Source organism: Plecotus auritus (genome assembly GCF_963455305.1).
Source record: "Plecotus auritus genome assembly, chromosome: 11".
NCBI classification, from domain to species: Eukaryota; Metazoa; Chordata; class Mammalia; order Chiroptera; family Vespertilionidae; genus Plecotus; species Plecotus auritus.
Window position 1 is genome coordinate 15,763,570 of NC_137777.1, and position 21,071 is coordinate 15,784,640.

The 21,071-nt window shown below is 35.0% G+C and overlaps 1 protein-coding gene across 37 annotated transcripts in view; it reads left to right on the top strand.

Moving 5' to 3' along the window:
- The window catches only part of RIMS2 (regulating synaptic membrane exocytosis 2), a 366,091-nt gene that overhangs the window by 202,304 nt on the left and 142,716 nt on the right, over positions 1-21,071 (top strand). For 21 of the 37 annotated variants that reach the window (XM_080646601.1, XM_080646603.1, XM_080646604.1 and 18 more), the window contains 2 exons: positions 10,254-10,433; positions 11,328-11,437. In XM_080646601.1, coding sequence (XP_080502727.1) covers positions 10,254-10,433; positions 11,328-11,437 — 290 coding nt within the window. Of the gene's footprint in view, positions 1-10,253; positions 10,434-11,327; positions 11,438-12,262; positions 12,296-15,129; positions 15,199-16,301; positions 16,344-17,035; positions 17,081-17,602; positions 17,648-21,071 lie in introns of all 37 variants that reach the window. The other 16 variants (XM_080646607.1, XM_080646596.1, XM_080646599.1 and 13 more) reach the window with 5 other exon arrangements.

Here is a 21,071-nt window from a genome sequence, read left to right on the forward strand (position 1 = left end):
CATTTAAATGATTCAAATTCGTGAGTATGTGCATGGACAAATTGGGTAGATTTCGTAAGAATGAAGTTCTTTCGTTGCTTTTTAAAGTATTGCCTTTTATCATGATCAGTCTGATACATAGAAAAGAATGTGTGCACATTTCAAAACCTAATAATGAAATGAGCAACCACGAATCTACTACCCAAACTGAGAACCAGAGTATATGCTTATACACCTTGCATCTTCTGCAGGCTCCTTGCCTGTTGTGTTTGTGTGCCTCTTCCACAGAAGTAATAAAGGCTATACTGAATTTTCATTTTACATCCCCTTACTTTGCTTTTTTTTAAAAAGGGACTTGGATCATTTGTTTTCACTCTGCTAACTTTCCAAGTTACTCAATTCCTCTGACCCCATTTTAGTGCCCTGAGATTCTGGGATTACTGAAGATATGAAAGCTTACCTAATCATCTCCCCATTCTCCTACATATATTACCATAACATTCTATGCTTCTTGTTTTAAACTTGTGCACCATTATATGTAATGCAGCTTAGCACAACCGCCCATTGCCCTTCCATGTTAGTATCATCTGTTGATCTCTTGGTTATGCTATTTTAATTACTGAATTTTTTAGTGCCTGGCCTTAGTCTTCGTCATCACCTTGAGGTTAGAGTTCACCTGAATGATTTATTCAGCACCGACTTACTTCTTTGACTGTTTCAAATACGAGGGAGTGGACTTTACCTCCAATTCTGCTTCAGTCAGTCACTACCATGACCATACTCTGAGTCTTAAGATCATTTCAAATTGTTCTGCCTTTGAAATCTTAATTCAAATACTCCACTCTTGGACCAGAATTCCACAGGGTTCTTTTTCGTTCTTTCATTGAGTTACTTCTACCTCGTCAGTTCTTTTATGTTAATAGAGGAACTCTTCCCTCGTGACCTTTCAGCTTTCCCTGTTAGTCTCCACTGTCTTTACTTGCTTACATATACGGGTACTTTGAAGAGTTTTAATTAGGGGATGCCTATAATATATTCACTGTGGAATAATACTCTAGAGACTCTGTGGATGGTTGATTTGAGAGTAAAGGTTATGGAAAATAAAAGTATGTATTGGGATATTTGCCATGGTCGAGGACAACAGAAACTTTTTGAGGGCCTGAACTAGGTAAGATAGTAGATGGAGATATAGAGAGACAAGAGATAAAATCAATTAAAATCTATAACACCTGGTAAATAAAGGGGTTTGGATGTTGAGGGGGAGCAGAAAATCAAGAAACACTCCCAGTCTCATAGCTCGGGTAACTGGGTGCATGTGCTACCTTAACAAAGGTGGAGTTGGAGGTGTTAGAAGAGGAATCAGTTTAGGTGAGGGACTGTCCAATTTTGGAATTATTGAGAGGGCTGAGGGAAACCTCTAGCAGGGAGTGAAATAAATAACTTGAAAGCTTTAAAGAAGTTTAGGCTACATAGAGAAATTTAGAATTAGATTCACTACTAACAGGAAATAGCCACAAAAAACTGATGTAGAGAAATCAGATCATGGCATTGAACCATTTTTAAGGTTCTGATGAATGTTTGGAAGATTTGGGTTAGAAGGAAATCTGAATGTTGGTATAAGCGGTTTAGATGATCATCATAGAGTCTTGGATGGGTAATGAAGAAAAAAAGGCAAAGGGGATAATATATGTTGGCAGCATAGGTGGACCAAGGAATGAACAGTATCAAATGAAGATCAAGTGAAGTGGGAGTGAAATTCTGATACACCTGACAGAATTAATTATTGTAATCAGAGTTTGAGTTATTGGAGTTTAGTATTTCTGAGTTCAAATAGTTTCATTGGATTCTAAGTTCCATAGTATTTCCCCAGAAGTATTTGTGTGTGTGGGGAGAGGGTTGGTTGGTTGATACAGGGAAAAAAGGATGATCATTGAAGTTTGAATATTTTGTGGTTCAAGATTATTGAACAACTAGAGGCCTGTTGCATGGATTCATGCACTGGTGGGGTCCCTTGGCCTGGCCTGTGGGGATCGGGCCGAAACCAGCTCTCCAACATCCCCCAAGGGGTACAGGATTGTGAGAGGGTGCAAGCCAGGCTGAAGGACCACGGGAGGGCTCCAGGGCGTGCCTGGTCTGTCTTGCCCAGTCCTGATTGGCCAGACCCCAGCAGCAAGCTAACCTACTGGTTGGAGCGTCTACCCCTTGGTGGTCAGTGCGTGTCATAGCGATGGTTGAACCATCAAACGAACAGTCGGACACTTAGCTTATTAGACTTTTATTATATAGGATTATCTGCATGTATGTTGAAATCTCCTAGCAGATGGCAGACAACCAATTACCCAAGTTATCAATGACTAAGGGATAGTGATTGGAAGGTGGACAGATATTAGCAACTTGAATTAATAATGGATGTTACAGTGTTACAGCTAAGTGTCATGCTTAATTGAAATAAGGACATGTAAATTAAGGTGGGAAAGACTCTAGGGAGCCACCCTCTCCTGGATCCATGCACTATGAAATGTGAAGGAAATAAGTAGCTTTGTCAATAAGAGCTACACTGGAAGCAGAGTCTATAGGTTGTAAGTTTGAACTAAATGTTATTTAAGGTAGGGATATGCAGGAGCCATTCTGCAGAAAGCTGATGATATAAGGACCTTTGTTAACAATGAATAAGGATTCTTGAAAATACAGTTAAAAGAATTATAGGACATTAAAATGGTACAGAATAGAGTGCATGAGATGGAAAATTTAGAGGGGAGATATCAGGGGAGAAATTGTCCTTACCCGTTACCTGATAACTAAGAATTACAGAGATAAGATGTTTAAATAAAAGTAATTTACCCCAAATATCCTCAGGTTATAAGTTGTTTTAGTGCCAAACTGGGAATTGGTTTGGTGCAGGGACTGAGTGAGGTTCTGGGAAGGGTCTGACCCAGACCTAGAGTAGTGCTGAGGGATGCCATGGAGTTTGAAGAGAAGCACTGAATGGTCTTATCTCTAGGTATTTGGAACCATGGCTAAGACCCTAATTAGAGAAAGGATTCTGACAAAGCAAGTGGAGGCACGGAAGGATGAGATTCCTGCGTGGAATATAGACGTTTTCCTACAGGTGCCCTCTGTGGGAAGTATTACTGAGACCCCTTAATAAATGTGATCAGATTCAAGTAACTCACATTTCATGAACTACCCTCCTTTATGCCTTATTTCATTGCATTATGACCAATCTCCTTTTCATCTACAAATATTTTCTTTTCCATCACTGCTACTTTTCTGTTTGAGTTTTTGACTGTAACCTCTCTTAATATCTCGGAATTTCCCTCCATTAATTTTTGCATGTTTCTCTTCCATTTTAATCTCTCTTACTTTAATGATTTTGTTTATTCTCAAATTATTGTTGAAGTCTTTTAAAAAATACCTTCTTTCTATCATGCCGTTCCTTTAAGTTATCTTAAGAATGATCTCTCCTCTCCTCTTCTCTCTTCCTGTCCCTGTCCCTGTCCCTCTTCCTTTCCCTTTCCCTCTCCCTCTCCTTCCCCCTCTCCCTCTCCCCTCCCTGTCTCTCCCCCTCTCTCTTTCATTTTGTGTCTTGGAGAGGGAGAGAAACTTCAATATGAGAGATAAATATTGATCAGCTGCCTCCTGCATGCACCCCCACCAAGGGATCAAGCCCATAACCTGGATATGTGTCCTGACCGGGAATCAAACCCATGACCTTTTAGTGTACAGGGTGATACTCCAACCAACTAAGCCATACCAACAGGGCTAATCCCTTCTTCTTCTCCTTCTCCTCCTTCTCCTCCTTCTCCTTCTTCTTCTCCTTCACTTCATACAAAGTGATCTAGGTCTATTGCCTCAGAACATAACCTTTCTTACTAATATTTTGATAAGTCCACAGTGTCAAAAAGCAGCTTATCTAAAATTAATGAAAAAGTGCCCAATGTATATTAAATGATTGGCCTAAACTGCTCCAACTTTAACAGATAATGAGCGTAGGTAGCATCAAATCCCTATGTGAGGCTGCTGAGAACTGATAGGAGACCTCAAGAGGCCACTTTTTGCCCTGCCTCTGTGATGTCTTTGCGTTTCTGGATGATAATATCTCCATGATCTCATTCTAGACACACCACAGGCATATCAGTGGGGTCAGAGATTAGCTTAGCTGCCTGCTGGGCTCTGATTTCACCCCAGGATCCCACTGCAGCCCAGATTGAGTCCCTGTGAATCTCTGCACAGGACACAGAACTCCAATAGTGGATGGATTCTTCATCGTGTCCTCCAAGTGCTGCTCTACAGTCGCCTTCATCTCACCCACTGCCCACGCTGGCCCAGGACCTTGCAGTACCTTATCTTCTCCACCACAGCCTTCCCATTTGACTCTCTTACGGTCTCATCTATCTGCTGAAATTTCTCCAGCTGTGTGTGTGTGGTGTGTGTGTGTGTGTGTGTGTGTGTGTGTGTGTGTGTGTGTGTGTTATCCATCTTTCCTACTATATCTTTAACATCAATCATGCTTATTTTAAATCCCCTATCTGTTAGTTACAACATGTGTCATCTCTGAGCCTGACTCTGTTGATTGCTTTGCCTCTTGACAGTGTGCCTTATTTTTCTTCATTTCTGGTGGTTCTAGTAATCTTTTGTTGACTGTTAGGTATCATGTAATCAGCAGTGACTAACGCAGATAGTATTTATGACTGAAAATGTGTGTGTGTGTGTGTGTGTGTGTGTGTGTGTGTGTGTGTGTTAATCGATCCTCAGTTAGCTACTTTTGTGTAGTATTTGTGTGATTTGGTCTGACATTATGAAGTGACAGCTAAGGGCAGCAGGCAGTAGTGTGTATGAGGAACTTGCACTATCCCCATTCCATTGTCAATGTAAAGCCAGCAAAGCAAACGGAAGGCTAAAGAATTGTTCAAAGTTGATCAGTGAAACTGTTGAACATAACACTCAGATATTCTAATGTGGGGACCATGCCCCATCACATTTACTCATATAAAGAATAACAGTGCATAATTCAGTCCTTTGATCTACATCTTTAAAATGTTTGGTATTTTATGGAATTTTTACGGATCTAGGAAGGGAAAACAGGGCCAAATCCTTGGTGGAATAACTTGAATTTCTTACAATTGACAAATGTTATTAAACTTTAACATCCATTGAAAATGGAAACTATTTATTTAGTAAAATAAAAATCTTCTAGATAGAAGTTGGTAATTATATTTTCTCTCAGGATTTTGAAAATATATATATTTTAAAGATGTATTAATTTGCTGCATTTTAATTGTTGGTAAGTAAATAATCCTGCTTATTCATGGTTTTGTTTCTGGTGGGGGTTTTTTTGAAGTAAAAATTAACAAAAGTTATAAATATTTAATAAGATACTCAAAACATTCTCAAGATATTTACATCTTATATGTTTCTCTGTGTGCATATCAATAATACATTATTGTATTTGACCCTATTATTCTTGAGGAAATTAGGATATTTAATCTTTTCTTCTTGCTGTTTCCAATAATTGCTATTTAAAAAATACTTCTCTAGAGATGAGACACTTTACTTCTCTTTCTGATGATAATTCATGCTTATGAGTAATAGTAATATGCTTTTCTAAATTAAAGCTGTCTTGCTGTCTCTCATCGTATGTTTTATTGACATTTTCCCATTTTAGATTGTTATTAATGTGGCTGACTCTAGATATTGCTGTTATTTTTAATAAGCTTAATTACTTTTAACATAAGACATAATTTATGTTTAACTGAACAGAAATGCCCTATGGAGAAATGCTGTCATTCCCAAGGATAAATTAATCTATCTTCCACCCAAATAATAAAATGTTCCTATTTGTACACAATATTTATTTACCGTGATTTCCATGGTGTTTTGTGTCTTGCAATTTCTTTAACTTTGAAAGCAATGCTAAACTAATATAAACTAGAGGTTTTTTAAAAGTTAAACTTTTACCTTTTACATTATGATGAACATAAAAATTATATAGTTGAGCCATATGATTACTTTAAATTATTTGTTACATTATACATATATGTTATATTAATTACCCTAAAATGTCTCATTTAAATATTTTATTATGTATTTCTTTTTTTTAAAGGTTGATTGGAATTTTTTTTTAAGTATTTTGTTGATTTTTTACAGAGAGGAAGGGAGAGGGATAGAGAGTTAGAAACATCGATGAGAGAGAAATATCAATGAGCTGCCTCCTGCAAACCCCCCACTGGGGATGTGCCCACAACCAAGGTACATGCCCTTGACCGGAATCGAACCTGGGACCCTTCAGTCCACAGGCCAACGCTCTATCTACTGAGCCAAACCGGTTAGGGCTATTTCTTATACTATGCAGTTCATGTTCAGACAATCCCTAGACACATAAGCTATTTTATCAAAAGTATAATGCTTCTGTTGTGTGAATCAGTTTACTGTATTACATAATGTGGGTATAGGGCAGGCATTTCTTACACCAAACCTGAGATTATACTTCTTGCCCCCAGAGAGACATCATTTTTTAAAGATTTCAGCTTTGGAAAGAAATAATTTCTTTATAAAAATAAAAACTAATTCCTAAACAGCTTTATTTTTTTACAAGTTTTATTTTTTAAGAAATCCTGTAAGGTTTACTATGGCATCTTTACAATATAAACATGAAATAAGACTGATTTAAGCATAGACTTCAGGGTCTGAGTTATATTTTAGGACAATTTTCACTGATATATCTGAGTATTACTTTGAAACTTTGCATTGTGCTGGTTGTTTTAAATTTTTGAGTAGTATTGGTATTCTTCTATCATATCGAGTGAGATACTCTGCATTGAGCTTATGTTGGTTTAGAGTTGTATCATTGTGATGGTTGATATAAGTGGTTATAGAAAAGAATGTTCAGTGGCCTGTTCTTCTTGCTATACTGCATAAATTCCTTGGACTTGATTTAAAATAGGATAAATAAGTAGCAAAAATTGTGAAATAAGCAGGAAGCTGTGTCAGATACTTGGAATTAAAAAAAAATCTTTTAAGAGCAACTATACTGAGGAAAAATGACTAAAAATAGCAATTTCACTGGATGATTATAAAATTATTCTTTCTTTAGAAATCCTCATCTCAATAACATCGTGCGCTATTATATGCTTTTAAAGCTGGGTGTAACAATTACTGGCTCTTGTTACAATACAATCAGTCAACGTGAATTAGCTCTGTTTGCAGAGAGCCATTCAACTGTGTCCTCTCCAAATGCTTGCATTTTGGAATAGCAGTCACTAAATAGGGCAGAGCAGTAATCTATTCAGGTAAATGACATGTATAAAAAGTGTACTATTTAAAACATATATTAGAAAATATAACCTCTTTATTTAAAGGATAGAACCATGACATATATTAAGTCACTTTTTGAAAGACAACAAATTATTTACCTAAGAAAGACTTAAATTTTTATGTGAGTGGTTCTAAACCTTTGGCAATCTTGTAAAACCTATGGCCACCTTTTTTGAATAATGTTTTAAAATGCATAAAGTAAGCCCTAGCTGGCTCAGTGAATAGAACATCAGCCTGTGGACTGAAGGGGCTCCAGTTCGATTCCGGTCAAGGGCACATGCCCAGGTTGCAGGTTAATCCCTAGTAGGGGATGGGCAGGAGAGAGCCAATCAATGATTCTCTCTCATCATTGATGTTTCTATCTCTCTCTTCCTCTCCCTTCCTCTCTGAAATCAGTAAAGATAAAAATATATAAAATGCATAAAGTAAAATAAAGTACACAAGTAGGGTTGCAAAGGAAATGACTTATATTGAAATGCAGACCCCAAGTTAAGAAACCCAAATAGGCACTAAAATATTTTATGCATTGTAAATGGTTTTCCATTATTTCCCACATTCCAGTTACTACTCTGTATTCAGAATTCACTATTTATGTTATTATCTTTAAATGAAAATTGGCGAAGTGTAGGTTGTCAAGCTTTATATTTCAATCACCTAAAAACCTGCTATGAGACTGGGCGTTTCATGAGACTTCGGCTTGGCTGCTTTCGATGCGCTCAGCAGTTACTTAGTTCTTGTCTAGTAAGACCTATTGTGGGAGCAGAAGTTACCTCGACCTTCTGTTGTGAAATCAAAATTTAAAATGTGGCAGCTTTCCATTTCACTTAACTGTGGTGGAGCATTTCAGGAATTTCTGCCTCCACCTGTGGTTCTTTTCATGTTTTACTTTTTAACAGATTTTTCCATTTCACACAATGGAAATCATATAATTTATATTATTTATGAAATGAAGAGACAATGTAAGTAAAATTTAAAACTGATTATAGTCTTCAAGCAACTTTTTCACTAAAGATATATATTTTTTTAAGGGATATTTCCTAAGGAGTGACCCATTTGCTTTATAAATAGCAGTACCATTTAAAGGACAAAGAACATAGCGACATAATTCAAATGATTCCCTGGATTTCACTCACAATGATATAGTCCAGTTATTAAAAATATAGTGTCAAAGAAGTGAAAGTGTGTATATCTTAACATTTCACTTTTCACTTGGAAAAACTGCTTGATGAAATCAGAATAAATCAAATTTTATATAAATAAATAGCCTGAATTTCTGTTTAGGTAGTCATAGATATTCCACAAAGTTTTGTTACTATATGTTTTATAATGAGATAATCCAATTATTAACTTAGGAAATGTGAAAATAATATTAATATTGATACTGTCTAAAAATAGGTTTTTAAGGAATCTAAGAATGTATATCCCTTTGATTCTAGTTATCTATTGTGATAAATATATTCATAGATATGTACACCAATAATCTAACAAATATTGAGCATATTAACTTCTAAAAGAAGTGTTTTTTCTAAAATAGTTATTTTTTAAGAATAAAAATAGAATTATGAGTTTTTAAACTACCAATTTGCCTTTTTCCCTTTTTTGACAAGTAATTGAATATTGTATATATATTTATGTAAAAATACCAAAATTATCTTAGGAAATAAATCATATTATGGTACATGAACTTCAAAATATTTAAAAACTACTTGACTTATATATTACCCTTGAATAAAAGTGTCAGATAATGATAAGATAAATTGTAGAATAAACCCAGTATTCAATTCCTAAAATGTCATTTAATCTATTGATCTGAAATAGTATGCCATATAATTAATTACATATCGGAAATTGTGTTCTTTCTTTTCTTATTTAATTTTAAATTGTTTGTGTTTCTTTAAAAAAAATAAGACTGAGAGAATTTATAGGTAAAGTGGACATCCTTGACACATTAGTCATGAGAGAGACTAATTCTTGCTTTACCATATATAATATATAAGCATTTCCATTTCTGTGGTTACAACTAGATGGGGAGGTAAAAGTTTGATTTGCAGTATATTTTAGATTATGTATTATTTAGAGTTCTAGAGTCAAAGCTAGTATTTTTAGGGTTGTCTCACTGATAATGAGGTTTGTATTAGAAAACATTCATTGGCCACATGTTAGATATAAAAGCATTATGATAGACTCCAGGGCTAAAAAAGAAATCAACAATGGTAGATTTCTCTAAACAAGGATCAGGATTTGATGTTGATTTATTTGTGGTCAAAGAGATCACATTATTTCAGAACCATTATTATTTCAATCAGTTCATACCCATTCTGAATTGTATTGGTTGGCATCACTGAATTGCACTGAGATAGATGCCATAGACTGGTGGATTCACCAGTTTTCTATACAGTGATTTTTCTTGTAGACCATGGTTAAATATGGCTACAGACTGCAAAGTAGCTCTGTTTCCTTAGAACATCTGGATTCTTCTATTTGAATGTTCAGGTGTATCAGTATACTATGATTGTGTTGAAAGTCTTTTCATATCTTATTTGGTGTAATAAACAGCCTTAGGGGTTTATTGAGAATAGTGCTTAGATGGTTTTTACCCACTCTTTTGAAAATGTTAGAAAAATTTACTGAATTCTTTTAAAGTAGAATACTTTACATATTTCAGATATTCCAAAGGGAGTCCACTTCGCAAAGCAGGCAGTTTTGTTTGTCTTTGAATATAACTGACCAACTCCTGTTATCTTCACTGGGAATTGCTATTTAAGGCAGATTTGGGTTCCTTCGGAAATCTTAAAAATTTAGTGAGAATTTGTTCAGAATATGTTGGGGAAGATAATTTTTTTCTTACATACGCAGTGATTTTAAACAGTTACTTTTTTCAAAATCAATTTGATGCATCATAACCAAATAGCAGAAAGGCACTAAAGATCAACTGAGCTGCTTTTTGACTAACGTTTCAGGGATTGTGAAGCAGCAGATAGACAGCCCTATCACAGATCCAGATCAACAGAACAGCGGCCCGTCCTAGAGCGGACCACCGCCCGCTCCAGATCCACTGAGCGTCCTGACACAAACCTCATGAGGTCGATGCCTTCATTAATGACCGGAAGATCTGCCCCTCCTTCACCTGCCTTATCGAGGTGAAAGATAAATCAATGAGACTAACTTCCCCTTTGCCCCACCAGCACACCATTTTATTTTCCCAGCAGCTAACTGGTCTCTTCTGTCATCCTTGGCTGATCACTTACAACAATCAATACTAACCTTCTCAGTGTTAGCACACTATTTATATTTAGCGGATATAATAGTGTGTGGCTACCATTGTAAAACGTTTAACTGTCCTGACTGCATTTGTTTTGTGATTTCTCATTTATCAGTAGTCCTGGGTAAATCCCCACATAACGCACCTCATGACTACCATGTTCTCCTACACAATGAGAAATTGTTTGTCTTCATTAGACATCACTGTTGGAATAGTCATCATAGTGACAAAAGTAGATTTTTAGTTTCTTTCTATCAATACTAATATCATGCATTAACCACTACCTTCTTTAGCTGAATTTTGAATTGTTCAGGGTTTTATTTGTAGTTTCATCAGATATTTTCTAATGAAGTGTTATCTATTATAAGCCTGAGTAAAAAGCTCTTTGGATCAAGGGAGAGAGGTTAGAGTGAAGAATTTGAAATCTGGTAGAAAGAAATGTAAGACATTACCTTTTACTTTTTTAGCTGCAGAATTCTCCTCTTACTTTTGTATGGGTAGAATATTAATTTACATTAATAATCCCATGGCTTTTACTGTAGGATTCTCTGTGCATGTATCTGTGTATGTACGCATATTACACAAAAGTTTAAACATCTTTGGCTGTTGAGATAATCATTCAGATATCCATATTGTGTCTTACTTTCCTAACCTTTCAATCAGCAGCTAAACCTCTTTTAAAATTGCATTTATACAGCTATCATGTGAAGCAAATGTATTAAAAGTATTTAACTCATTATATTGAAAGTGAATATTAATGTGTATCTCGTAGGTCTCATCCTCGTACTGGGTCTGTCCAAACAAGCCCATCAAGTACTCCAGTGGCAGGACGAAGGGGCCGGCAACTTCCACAACTTCCACCAAAGGGAACACTGGAGAGAAGTAAGTTTTATTTCTAATTATGTCATTTAGGAAATGCACATGGAAGCTAAGGTGAATCAAGATTTTTTTTGTACTACCTTCCTTAGTTTTCTTCTTTTGTTAACCGAATGCCTTAGCTGCATTTGCTAGTAATTAAATATTATATATTTTCCATTTAAAATGTGTAATATTTGCAGAAAAAATAACCTACTATTACTGCTCTTGCACATTTTGCAAATTTGAGTTAACGCATTTGAAGAAGTAAACGTAATGCTCTTGTTTAACAAGCAGTTGGATGATATATCTTTGCTACAACTAAGTTTATGTAATTGTTGATAGTTACATAAAGTTTATTAGTAACTAGCCAAATCAATTTTCACATACTGCAAAGGACTGGTTAGCTGATGCACAACAATGGTGATCCTTCTCAAAACTGGAGTACCAGAAAAAGGTAATCATGAATATGCAAAGAAAGATGCATGTTGTACTGATATTTTTAATACGTATTTTTAATACTTGTAAATTTTTGCCTAAGAAGCATTATTTGCTCACACACAGGTAAACATACCCGCCCCCCAAAATCTATAAATTCTTGGTTAAAGGACCTCTAAAAGCATGAGAAGATAGAATATAATAATTTTTATTGTTATTTTTTAAATGGTCCCTTTATATGGTAACTGGATGCGCTGTACAAAAAAAACAAAAATTCGCTGTACAAAAATTCAGTCACCATTTTACTTTTCTTTAATTGATGATACATTCTGTACCTTTGGAAATTTCTGTTGTTTTTAACCCCTGTGCTTTGGTTCCCTTCTTTGTTTTTTTATTTTATTTTGTTTTTCCTAGACAATGGAGTCAAGGAGATAGAACCTTGTGAAGGTCTGTACATAAAGGAGGGTTTGTTTTGTGCTGACAGCCTTTTTGGGGGGCTTTATAAGCAAAAAATAAACCCAACTGCAATTGATGTCCTTCCGTTATATAGACTTTTATATAAAATTATTTTGTTATGAGATTTCTGGCAAAGTATTTGACGTTTTACGTAGAAATGATGACCAGGAGTTAAATTTTTTGATCCAGTCAAGTAAGACTGCAAAGAGTTTAACTTCTTTTAATGGCAAGATAAAATTTCTTCTTTTTACAAAATTTAATTTGCCTTTTAAGCAGAATTCTGTTTTGTGCAAGACTTTAACCAAAGGTATCAATTGCAGTCTGTATTTATGTCATTGAGGGTGTACACCTAGTCTAGTTGAAGTTATCATCCTGCATTTCATTTTGTATTTATGGTGAGCTTTAATTATTAAATTTGGCTTTCTAGAAGAGGACTTTGTTGAATTAGGTAGTGATTGTGGTTTGCATTTCTTCCATCATTTCTCATGTTGTAGCAAGACTGCTTACAGTATAGCAGAGTTAAATATATGCTGGTTTATTGTCACAGTACATTATGACTCAAGAGAACATACTGAGTCATGATATATGACGTGTCATGCATTTACTAGGACAATAAAACATTTCTCTGCTAATTATACAATTCTGAAAATGACTTTGTAACTTTAAAGAATTAATGGTTTTATTTACTGAATAATCTCCAGCACATAGAATAATGCCTGGCACATTGTAGTCCCTCAATCAGTATTTGTTGAATGAATGCATGAAATATTTATATAAAAACTGAACGACTTTCTGAACAACTACTTCAAATAGTGTATAATGCACCACTACAATAATCTCGTTATTCTCTCCATATTTATATTCAGATTCATATTCCATAACCTATTTGTAACAAATTCTCAAACTGCATTGTATTTGGGCAGCAATACTTTTATTGCCCTATATAACTTGTTCTTGTTAGTTGTAGTTGGATGACTTATCAGCTTTCATTTTGTGGTTATTTGTGTTTGCTTTGTGCCATAATTTTTAACAACTCAATGCTTTTGTGACTAATGTTCTGTTATGCAGCCAGATAAAAGATTTCAGCAGCATTTTTGTACTTCTCAATTATTTGCGTAAGAATGGGGTATATCGTTTTAAAAGTACTTTCCGTAAGGAAAGTTCTATAAGATGTATAGAATTTTTGTCATTCCAAGATAGAATTTTGATGCTATTTGATGGCATATGAAGCCAGAAACATAGTTTATTTGACATTTTTTTGTAAATTTAATTTTAATATATTTTATAGCAATCAAATATTAGAATATGAATAGCTACATTCTTTTTAATAATAAATACAGTATACCAGAAAACTGACATGGAGCTGATACTGCAAATCAGGGTTGAGGAAGTTAAAAAAATTTTTTTTAATTTATTTATTCATTTTAGAGAGAGAAGAAGAAAAGGGAAGGAGGGAGGGAGGGAGGCAGGTAGGGAAGGAGGGAGGGAGGGAGGGAGAGAGGGAAGGAAGGAAGGAAGGAAGGAAGGAAGGAAGGAAGGAAGGAAGGAAGGAAGGAAGGAAGGAAGGAAGGAAATAAAGAAACAGGGAAGAGTGCTTTGCTGTTCCACTTACCATGCGTTCACTGGTTGATTTTTATATGTGCCCTGGCTGGGGATCGAACCCACATCCTTGGCGTACTGGAATGATGATGCTCTAACCAACTGAGCTACCTGGTCAGGGCAGAGGAAATTTCTAATGGGCTTCTCAACAAACATTCTATTTACTATCTGTTTTCTGCCCTATAAAAATTTTTTAAAGCCACAGTTTTCCTTTAATGTTACTGATTGTGGCTTTTACATTTTTACAAATAAGAGAGGAGAGCCAAAACTTCCCTTATTCTTTCCAGTTTGAAATAAAAGGGTTTTTGTTTGGTTTGTTTTGCTTAAAAGTTTGAATGGTTTTAACAGTGTTTTTATAAATGTTGATATAAAGACCAGTAGATACATGATTGTGTGATTTTCTTTAGCTTTAACGAAGATATATATCTCTTTAGAAGTCTTCAACTCCTAACTGAAGTAAAAGGGACGTAACTGAAAATAGAGTATCAATTGATAGTCTAAATCAGATTATGTTTGGATTCTCTCTAAAAAATTATAAGAAGTTATTTAATTGCATTCTTTTGGAATAAAAGTAATGACATTTTTATTTTTTAATCCTGTTTAGCGTCTAAAGAATTAGGAAGTCTTAATTTAATTCCTTTTTATTTTGGTTGTTATATTTCAGTCTATTAATGAAATTAATTTAAAACCATATATATATTCATCATGATAGTGGTATAGTATTAATCATCCCTTTGTCTGAGAACCAGAGAAAATAGGAACAATATAATGAAAGTACAGTGTAATAAACAACTGTAAGGCATTACTAATATATTTTTTACTTTCCCCTAACTTGGAGATATAGTGGCATTTTGTAAAAATAAAAGAGTTTATAATCTCATATTTTTTCTCTAGAAGAAAAGTTACATAATTTTATTTCTATAAGGATGCTTCAAGTCAATAGACAAATTTTTACACTGTTATCACCATTGTTAATATTTTAAGGGGCCACAATTTCTCTTTTACAAATCAAAGTGATTATAAAAGGGGACTGATCGTTTATTACAGGTATACTTATTTGTTTACATAACATGTAAGAAACTTGTTTAAAATAATCTTAGTTTTTAATAATCACTAATATATCATGAATAATTTGAAATGTTTTGTTTTGTTTCACTTAAGAGTAACAAATACACATCTCTGGTCTTTTTTTTTTTTTTTTTTTTTTTTTACTTTGACAAAAGCAGAAGTTAATGAAGAAACTGGGCAAGTGGAAGAGCAGGGGGGAGAGAAGCAGGGTGACGAGGTCAAGGCAGGTCTGTCTGTGTGTCTAAACGAAATAACTGGGTGTTTTAGAAGTCTGACTTGGCGTGTTTAAATTCATAAGTTAAATTTATACAAGAAAGAACCGATTGTTTCCCAGTGCTGATTTTAAAATAAATTGCCTGATTTTAAATGGAGAGATATTATATAAGCTATCTAGGTAATTTGACTGAATACTTAATTCACCCATTTGAACATCATCCTAATGTTTAACCAAACTAAAATTATAGGCAATACTTCTGACCATGATTTGCACTTATCTTTTATCCCAGCTTTACCTTCAGTTCATCTATTTATTTAAAAATGTCAATTGAGTACCTACTGAAATGCTACATTTTACCTTGTGTTATATTGAGTAAAAGTACATTGAAGTCTTTGCCTCCTCTTTGAAGATTTTGGATTTTGTGGAGGCAAAGTACAAGTGAATGTAGAGTAGAATATAAACTCCAAATTTTGATTATTAAAACTTTTAGAGACTACCATCATTTTATCCATAAAATTTCTCCCCTAAAATAAGCAAAATTAACTATAGGTGCCTTTTCTTCATCTCAGCTCAATATTACTTTAATATTTATTGGACATTATAATGTTCTCCCCTAAGAGTCCTCCTTCTCCATGGGTATGGAGACAACTTCATTTTGTTTTTTTAGTCCCTATTATACTTACATATCATAATTTTTGCCACTTCCTTTGTCAGAAGTTTTCTGAAATGGTAAAACTTAAAATATATAATCAGTAAATATTTTATATACTTCTTTTATCCAGTAATTACTATTTTAATTTGAGTTGAATCCTAATCTTACCTAAGCTGTTGTTTAAAAAAACTTTTTTTCTAGTTTCTTTGAACAATGCAGAATATCTTTAGATCTAATTTTATCATTTTTAACTCATCATCATTTTTTATTCATGAATAGTAGAGTGTATTTTATGTTCATTTTATTCTGTCCTTTAACACTGTGAAAGCAGTGCCTTTATGTAAGTTGTGCATGCGACGTATTTTCATGGATACATTTTTTAATGGTGTGTGTAGTTTAAGACAGAAGACTTCATAAGCTGCAGTTGCTAATTAATGGTAACTATTTTTAATGTTGTACAGATGAGAAAAATCAGCAGAGTACCTCTGATAATGAAAGCAAAGGCAAGTTTAGATGCACGGTGATGGAAATGTGTAACTACCTCTGTTACGAATTTCTAGTATACTGGCTACTAGAAAGTCACACCTCTTTCGTTTTCCTGAAATGCTATAGGAATAACATTTTTATGAATACTGTAAGAATGAACTTTATTTTAATTTAGCTGTGCAGTTAATGTTTTTTTATTGCTCACTCCTATATATCATATATTAGTTCATAGGAATAGCGAAAGGCTTTCACACTGCTCATCACTTAGTTACCACAGTAAAGTCATTTTTTGTTTTTTTAGGATATTGTTAGTTTGGGGACTTTAGCAGTAGTTAATATCACTTTTACTTGTTTTGACTTCACTAAGATCAAGAAGCCCATTTTTGAACTAGTTTGTTGCCTATACTTTCTTTTCAAAATTAAGTTAGTGAATTACACCAATTCTTAAATTAGCATAAAACCATAGCTATAATCTTCCCAGCTTTATAAAATGACTCATTATTCCTCATTTCATTTGTATTTTTATTACTTTTCTTATAAGATAGGAAGGACATACTTTACTCTTGTGTTCATCAGTGAGGTGTCCTGTTTAGTGCATGGATTTGCTTCCTAGTGTGTGATGTCATCTTTTGTGGTGTGCTTGACTTTTATTTGAGTTGTTAATGATATTAATAATTAATCACTATTGTCTGTTTTCAATGTTATAAAGACAATGAGGGAGAAACACCAACTCCACCTAATAATGGGGAAAAAGGCAAGTGTAATATGAAGTTAATTGTGCCTTTCTATATATTAAACATATTCAGTATTGACTTGTGATGTGCATGAATATGCTCTTCTAAGTTAAAAAAGCACAAGTATTAGTGCCAATTTAAGTTATCCAATATTTAATGTCTGCTATTTTACAATATATTTCTGAATATTAAATTTGTCTTAAAATACTTATCTTATTATTGGATTATAGTAAAATTTAATTCTATTGAAATATATGGCATTAAAATCAGAAGTTTTGCTTTGATGGTAATGTTAAGAAATAGATTCTAAGGAAAATAGTAATAATAATGTTATGTATTTAGAAAAACACAACATACATTTTTTAAAATTCAGAAATTGTTTTAAAATTAAACTAATTTAAAAATATTTCAAAAGCAGAATTTTAAAGTAGATAAGGAAATGAACTTTATGTGATGTCATCTTTTGTGGTGTGCTTGATTTTTATTTGGGTCATTAATGACATTAATATTAATCACTCTTGTCCGTTTTCAATGTTATAAAGACAATGAGGGAGAAACACCAAGTCCACCTAATAATGGGAAAAAAGGCAAGTGTAACAAATATTTATAACATTTGTAGATATTTCACAATTCTGTACACATGAATTAATATATTGTATAGGTGAGTAGAAAAGATGATTGATTTTAATACTTAGATTTAGTTTTCCTATAACTATTGATGACTTAATTCTGTAACTACTCCAAGTTTTCTCAAAAACAATAGGACTGTGCATGTTTTCTAGTGATTGGTAATAAAATATAACTACACACATTAATTTAGAATGTTAGTATTTGAAGTATTTACATAAAAAAATCAACATTAAAATTTCTCCTTATTATAACAGTTTACCCTTGTCATTTGGCCAAACCAAGAAATGAATAGTTTTATCTTTTAGTAATGTAGTTGAAATGTCCCTTCAGTCTTGAATATATTTTTTCTTCCCCATTTTCATCTTTTATAAAAAATGCCTATAATGTTACATGTGAGATCTAATTAGCACTAAAATAACAATCATTTTTCTTATTGTGGAATGTTAATTATTCATTAACACCTCTTCATGTATAAAATTCTTAAAACTGCTAAGATATTATAAAAAGGCAAGAATAATATAACAAAAGAAGCAAAATCAAATCAAGCATAATAAAATATGAATATTCTCTTTAAAACAAAATTTAAATGAGCTCTCAATGTATATTTACATATTTGTCATTTTTATCTATTTCTTGACCTCTATGATTTTTTATTTTATTATTTTTTTTAATTTAATAAATCTTTATTCAGATTATTACAATTGTTTCTCCTTCCTCCCCCCCCCCATAGCTCCCCTCCACCCGGTTCCCACCCTCCTCTCTGCCCTTACCTCCCCCGCACTGTCCTCATCCATAGGTGTACCATTTTTGTCCAGTCTCTTCCTACACCCCCCATACCTTTCCCTCTGAGAATTATCAGTCCACTCCCTTTTTATGCCCCTAATTCTATTATATTCACCAGTTTATTTTGTTCCTCAGATTTTTAATTCACTTGATTTTTAGGTTCACTTGTTGATAGATATGTATTTGTTGTTCATAATTTTTATCTTTACTTTTTTCTTCTTCCTCTTCTTAAAGAATACCTTTCAGCATTTCATATAATACTGGTTTGGTGGTGATGAACTCCGTTAGCTTTTTCTTATCTGTGAAGCTCTTTATCTGACCTTCCATTCTGAATGATAACTTTGCTGGGTAGAGTAATCTTGGTTGTAGGTTCTTGCTTTTCATCACTTTGAATATTTCTTGCCACTCCCATCTGGCCTGCATAGTTTCTGTTGAGAAATCAGCTGACAATCGTATGGGTGCTCCCTTGTAGGTAATTAACTGTTTTTCTCTTGCTGATTTTAATATTCTCTCTTTGTCTTTTGCCCTTGGCATTTTAATTATGATGTGTCTTGGTGTGGTCCTCTTTGGATTCCTTTTGTTTGGGGTTCTGTGCGCTTCCTGGACTTGTAAGTCTATTTCTTTCACCAGGTGGGGGAAGTTTTCAGTCATTATTTCTTCAAATAGGTTTTCAGTATCTTGCTCTCTCTCTTCTTCTGGCACCCCCATAATTCTGATGTTGGTACACTTGAAGTTGTCCCAGAGGCTTCTTACACTGTCTTCAACTTTTTGGATTCTTTTTTCTTTTTGCTTTTCCGGTTGAGTGTTTTTTGCTTCTTTGTATTTCAAATCTTTGACTTGATTCTTGTGTTCCTCTAGTCTGTTGTTGGGTCTCTGTATAATATTTTTTATATCAGTCAGTGTATGTTTAATTTCTAGTTGGTCCTTTTTCATATCTTCGAGGGTCTCGTTATATTTATCAGCCTTTTCTAGGATATTCTTAAAAAGTCTTATAACCGTGGTTTTGAATTCTATATCCAGTTGTTTGTTTTCCTCCATTTCTTTCGTTTGTGATCTGTTTCGTTGCCTCCGCATTTTCTTTACTTCCTGAGTTGGTAGGGTAGATTTGTGTGCTAGGTTTCCTATATGGCCCAGTGGGTTGGCCTCCCCAGTTAACCTGAGGTGGACACTCTTGGTGCACCCCTTTGTGGTCTGTGTGTACAGCCTTGTTGTAGTTAAGTCTTGATTGTTGTTGGTATCACTGGGAGGAATAGACCTCCAGGCCAGTTGGCTGTGAGGATCAGCTGTGTCTATGCTGGGAGAAGTTCGGTGCTGGAGACAGCCTTATAGGATTAGACTTGCAAAATTGCAAAAGCCTCTGTGCTCAGCTTGGATGGGGCGGAGTCTCAGGGCGGAGCAGACAGTCTTGGCTTCCCGTCAGCCCTGCCCTTGTGCGCACGCCTCCAGACCTCTGCCTTCCGTGACTCCCCTGAATTTCCGCCTGATAGTCCAGATTACCCCTGTAAGAGCGTGGGTCCCCAGGGGCTCGCCAGGAACTGGGGTTCAGTGCAGTCGGAACTAGGGTTCAGTGCACTCAGGAGCTTCCGACTCCCTTCTGCTAGGGAATGCCTGCGGTAACCTCCGCATTCAGCTTTCTCTGCGAGTACTCGTGTGCATGCGCACACGCGCGCGCCTCCAGACCCGCCGCGGTTCCCCGGGTGTCTGAGTCTCCGTGTGCCTTTCTCTCTACCTGACAGTCCTGACTCCCCCTGTATGAGCCTGGGTCCATGGGGTTTCGCCCGGAACTGGGTTTCAGTGCATTCGGAACTGGGGTTCAGTGCAGTTGGGGGCTTCCTTCCCCCTCCCGCCAGAGAAAGTCAGCCAGGCACTCAGTCGCCCTTCCTCTCTGCGCGCGTCTCCGTACCTCAGCTCTCCTTTGCCGCTCCTCTGAGTCTCAGTGAGCTTTCCTCTTTCCTTCTAGTTGTAGAATTTCCACTCAGCCAGCTTTCCTGTGGTTCTGGATGATGTCCGTTCTGTCTTTTAGTTGTAGTTTTGAAATTGTTGTGTGAGGCAGCAGTTTAGGTGCTTACCTATGCCGCCATCTTGGTTTCCATATCTCTCTCTTTCTTTCTGATCTTCGCCAGCAGCCAGGCTCTTCTTTCTCTCTTGACCTCTATGATTTTTACTTTATACCTGTGAAAGGATATGTTCGGATGTACTTAAATATATGACAGTGATCTGAAAGAGTAAATATGTATTCTTAAATGTTCAATTATTAGGGCATAACAAACTTTAAGAACATTTAATGCCATTTTGTATTTTAAGTGCATTCATATGTATCAGTCTATTCTCTGCTTCAAGTCAAGTCATTGCCCTGGGCCATTTGGCTCAGTGGATAGAGCATCGGCCTGCAGACTGAAGGGTCCTGGGTTTGATCCTGGTCCAGAGCACGTACCTCAGTTGCAGGTTTGGTCCCTGGCCTGGCATGGGGGAGTCAGCCAGTCAATGTCTCTCTCTTATATCGATGTTTCTCTCTCTGTGTCTCTCCCCTTCCCTTCCACTCCCTCTAAAAATCAATGGGAAAATATCCTCAGATGAAGATTAATAAGAAAAAAACAA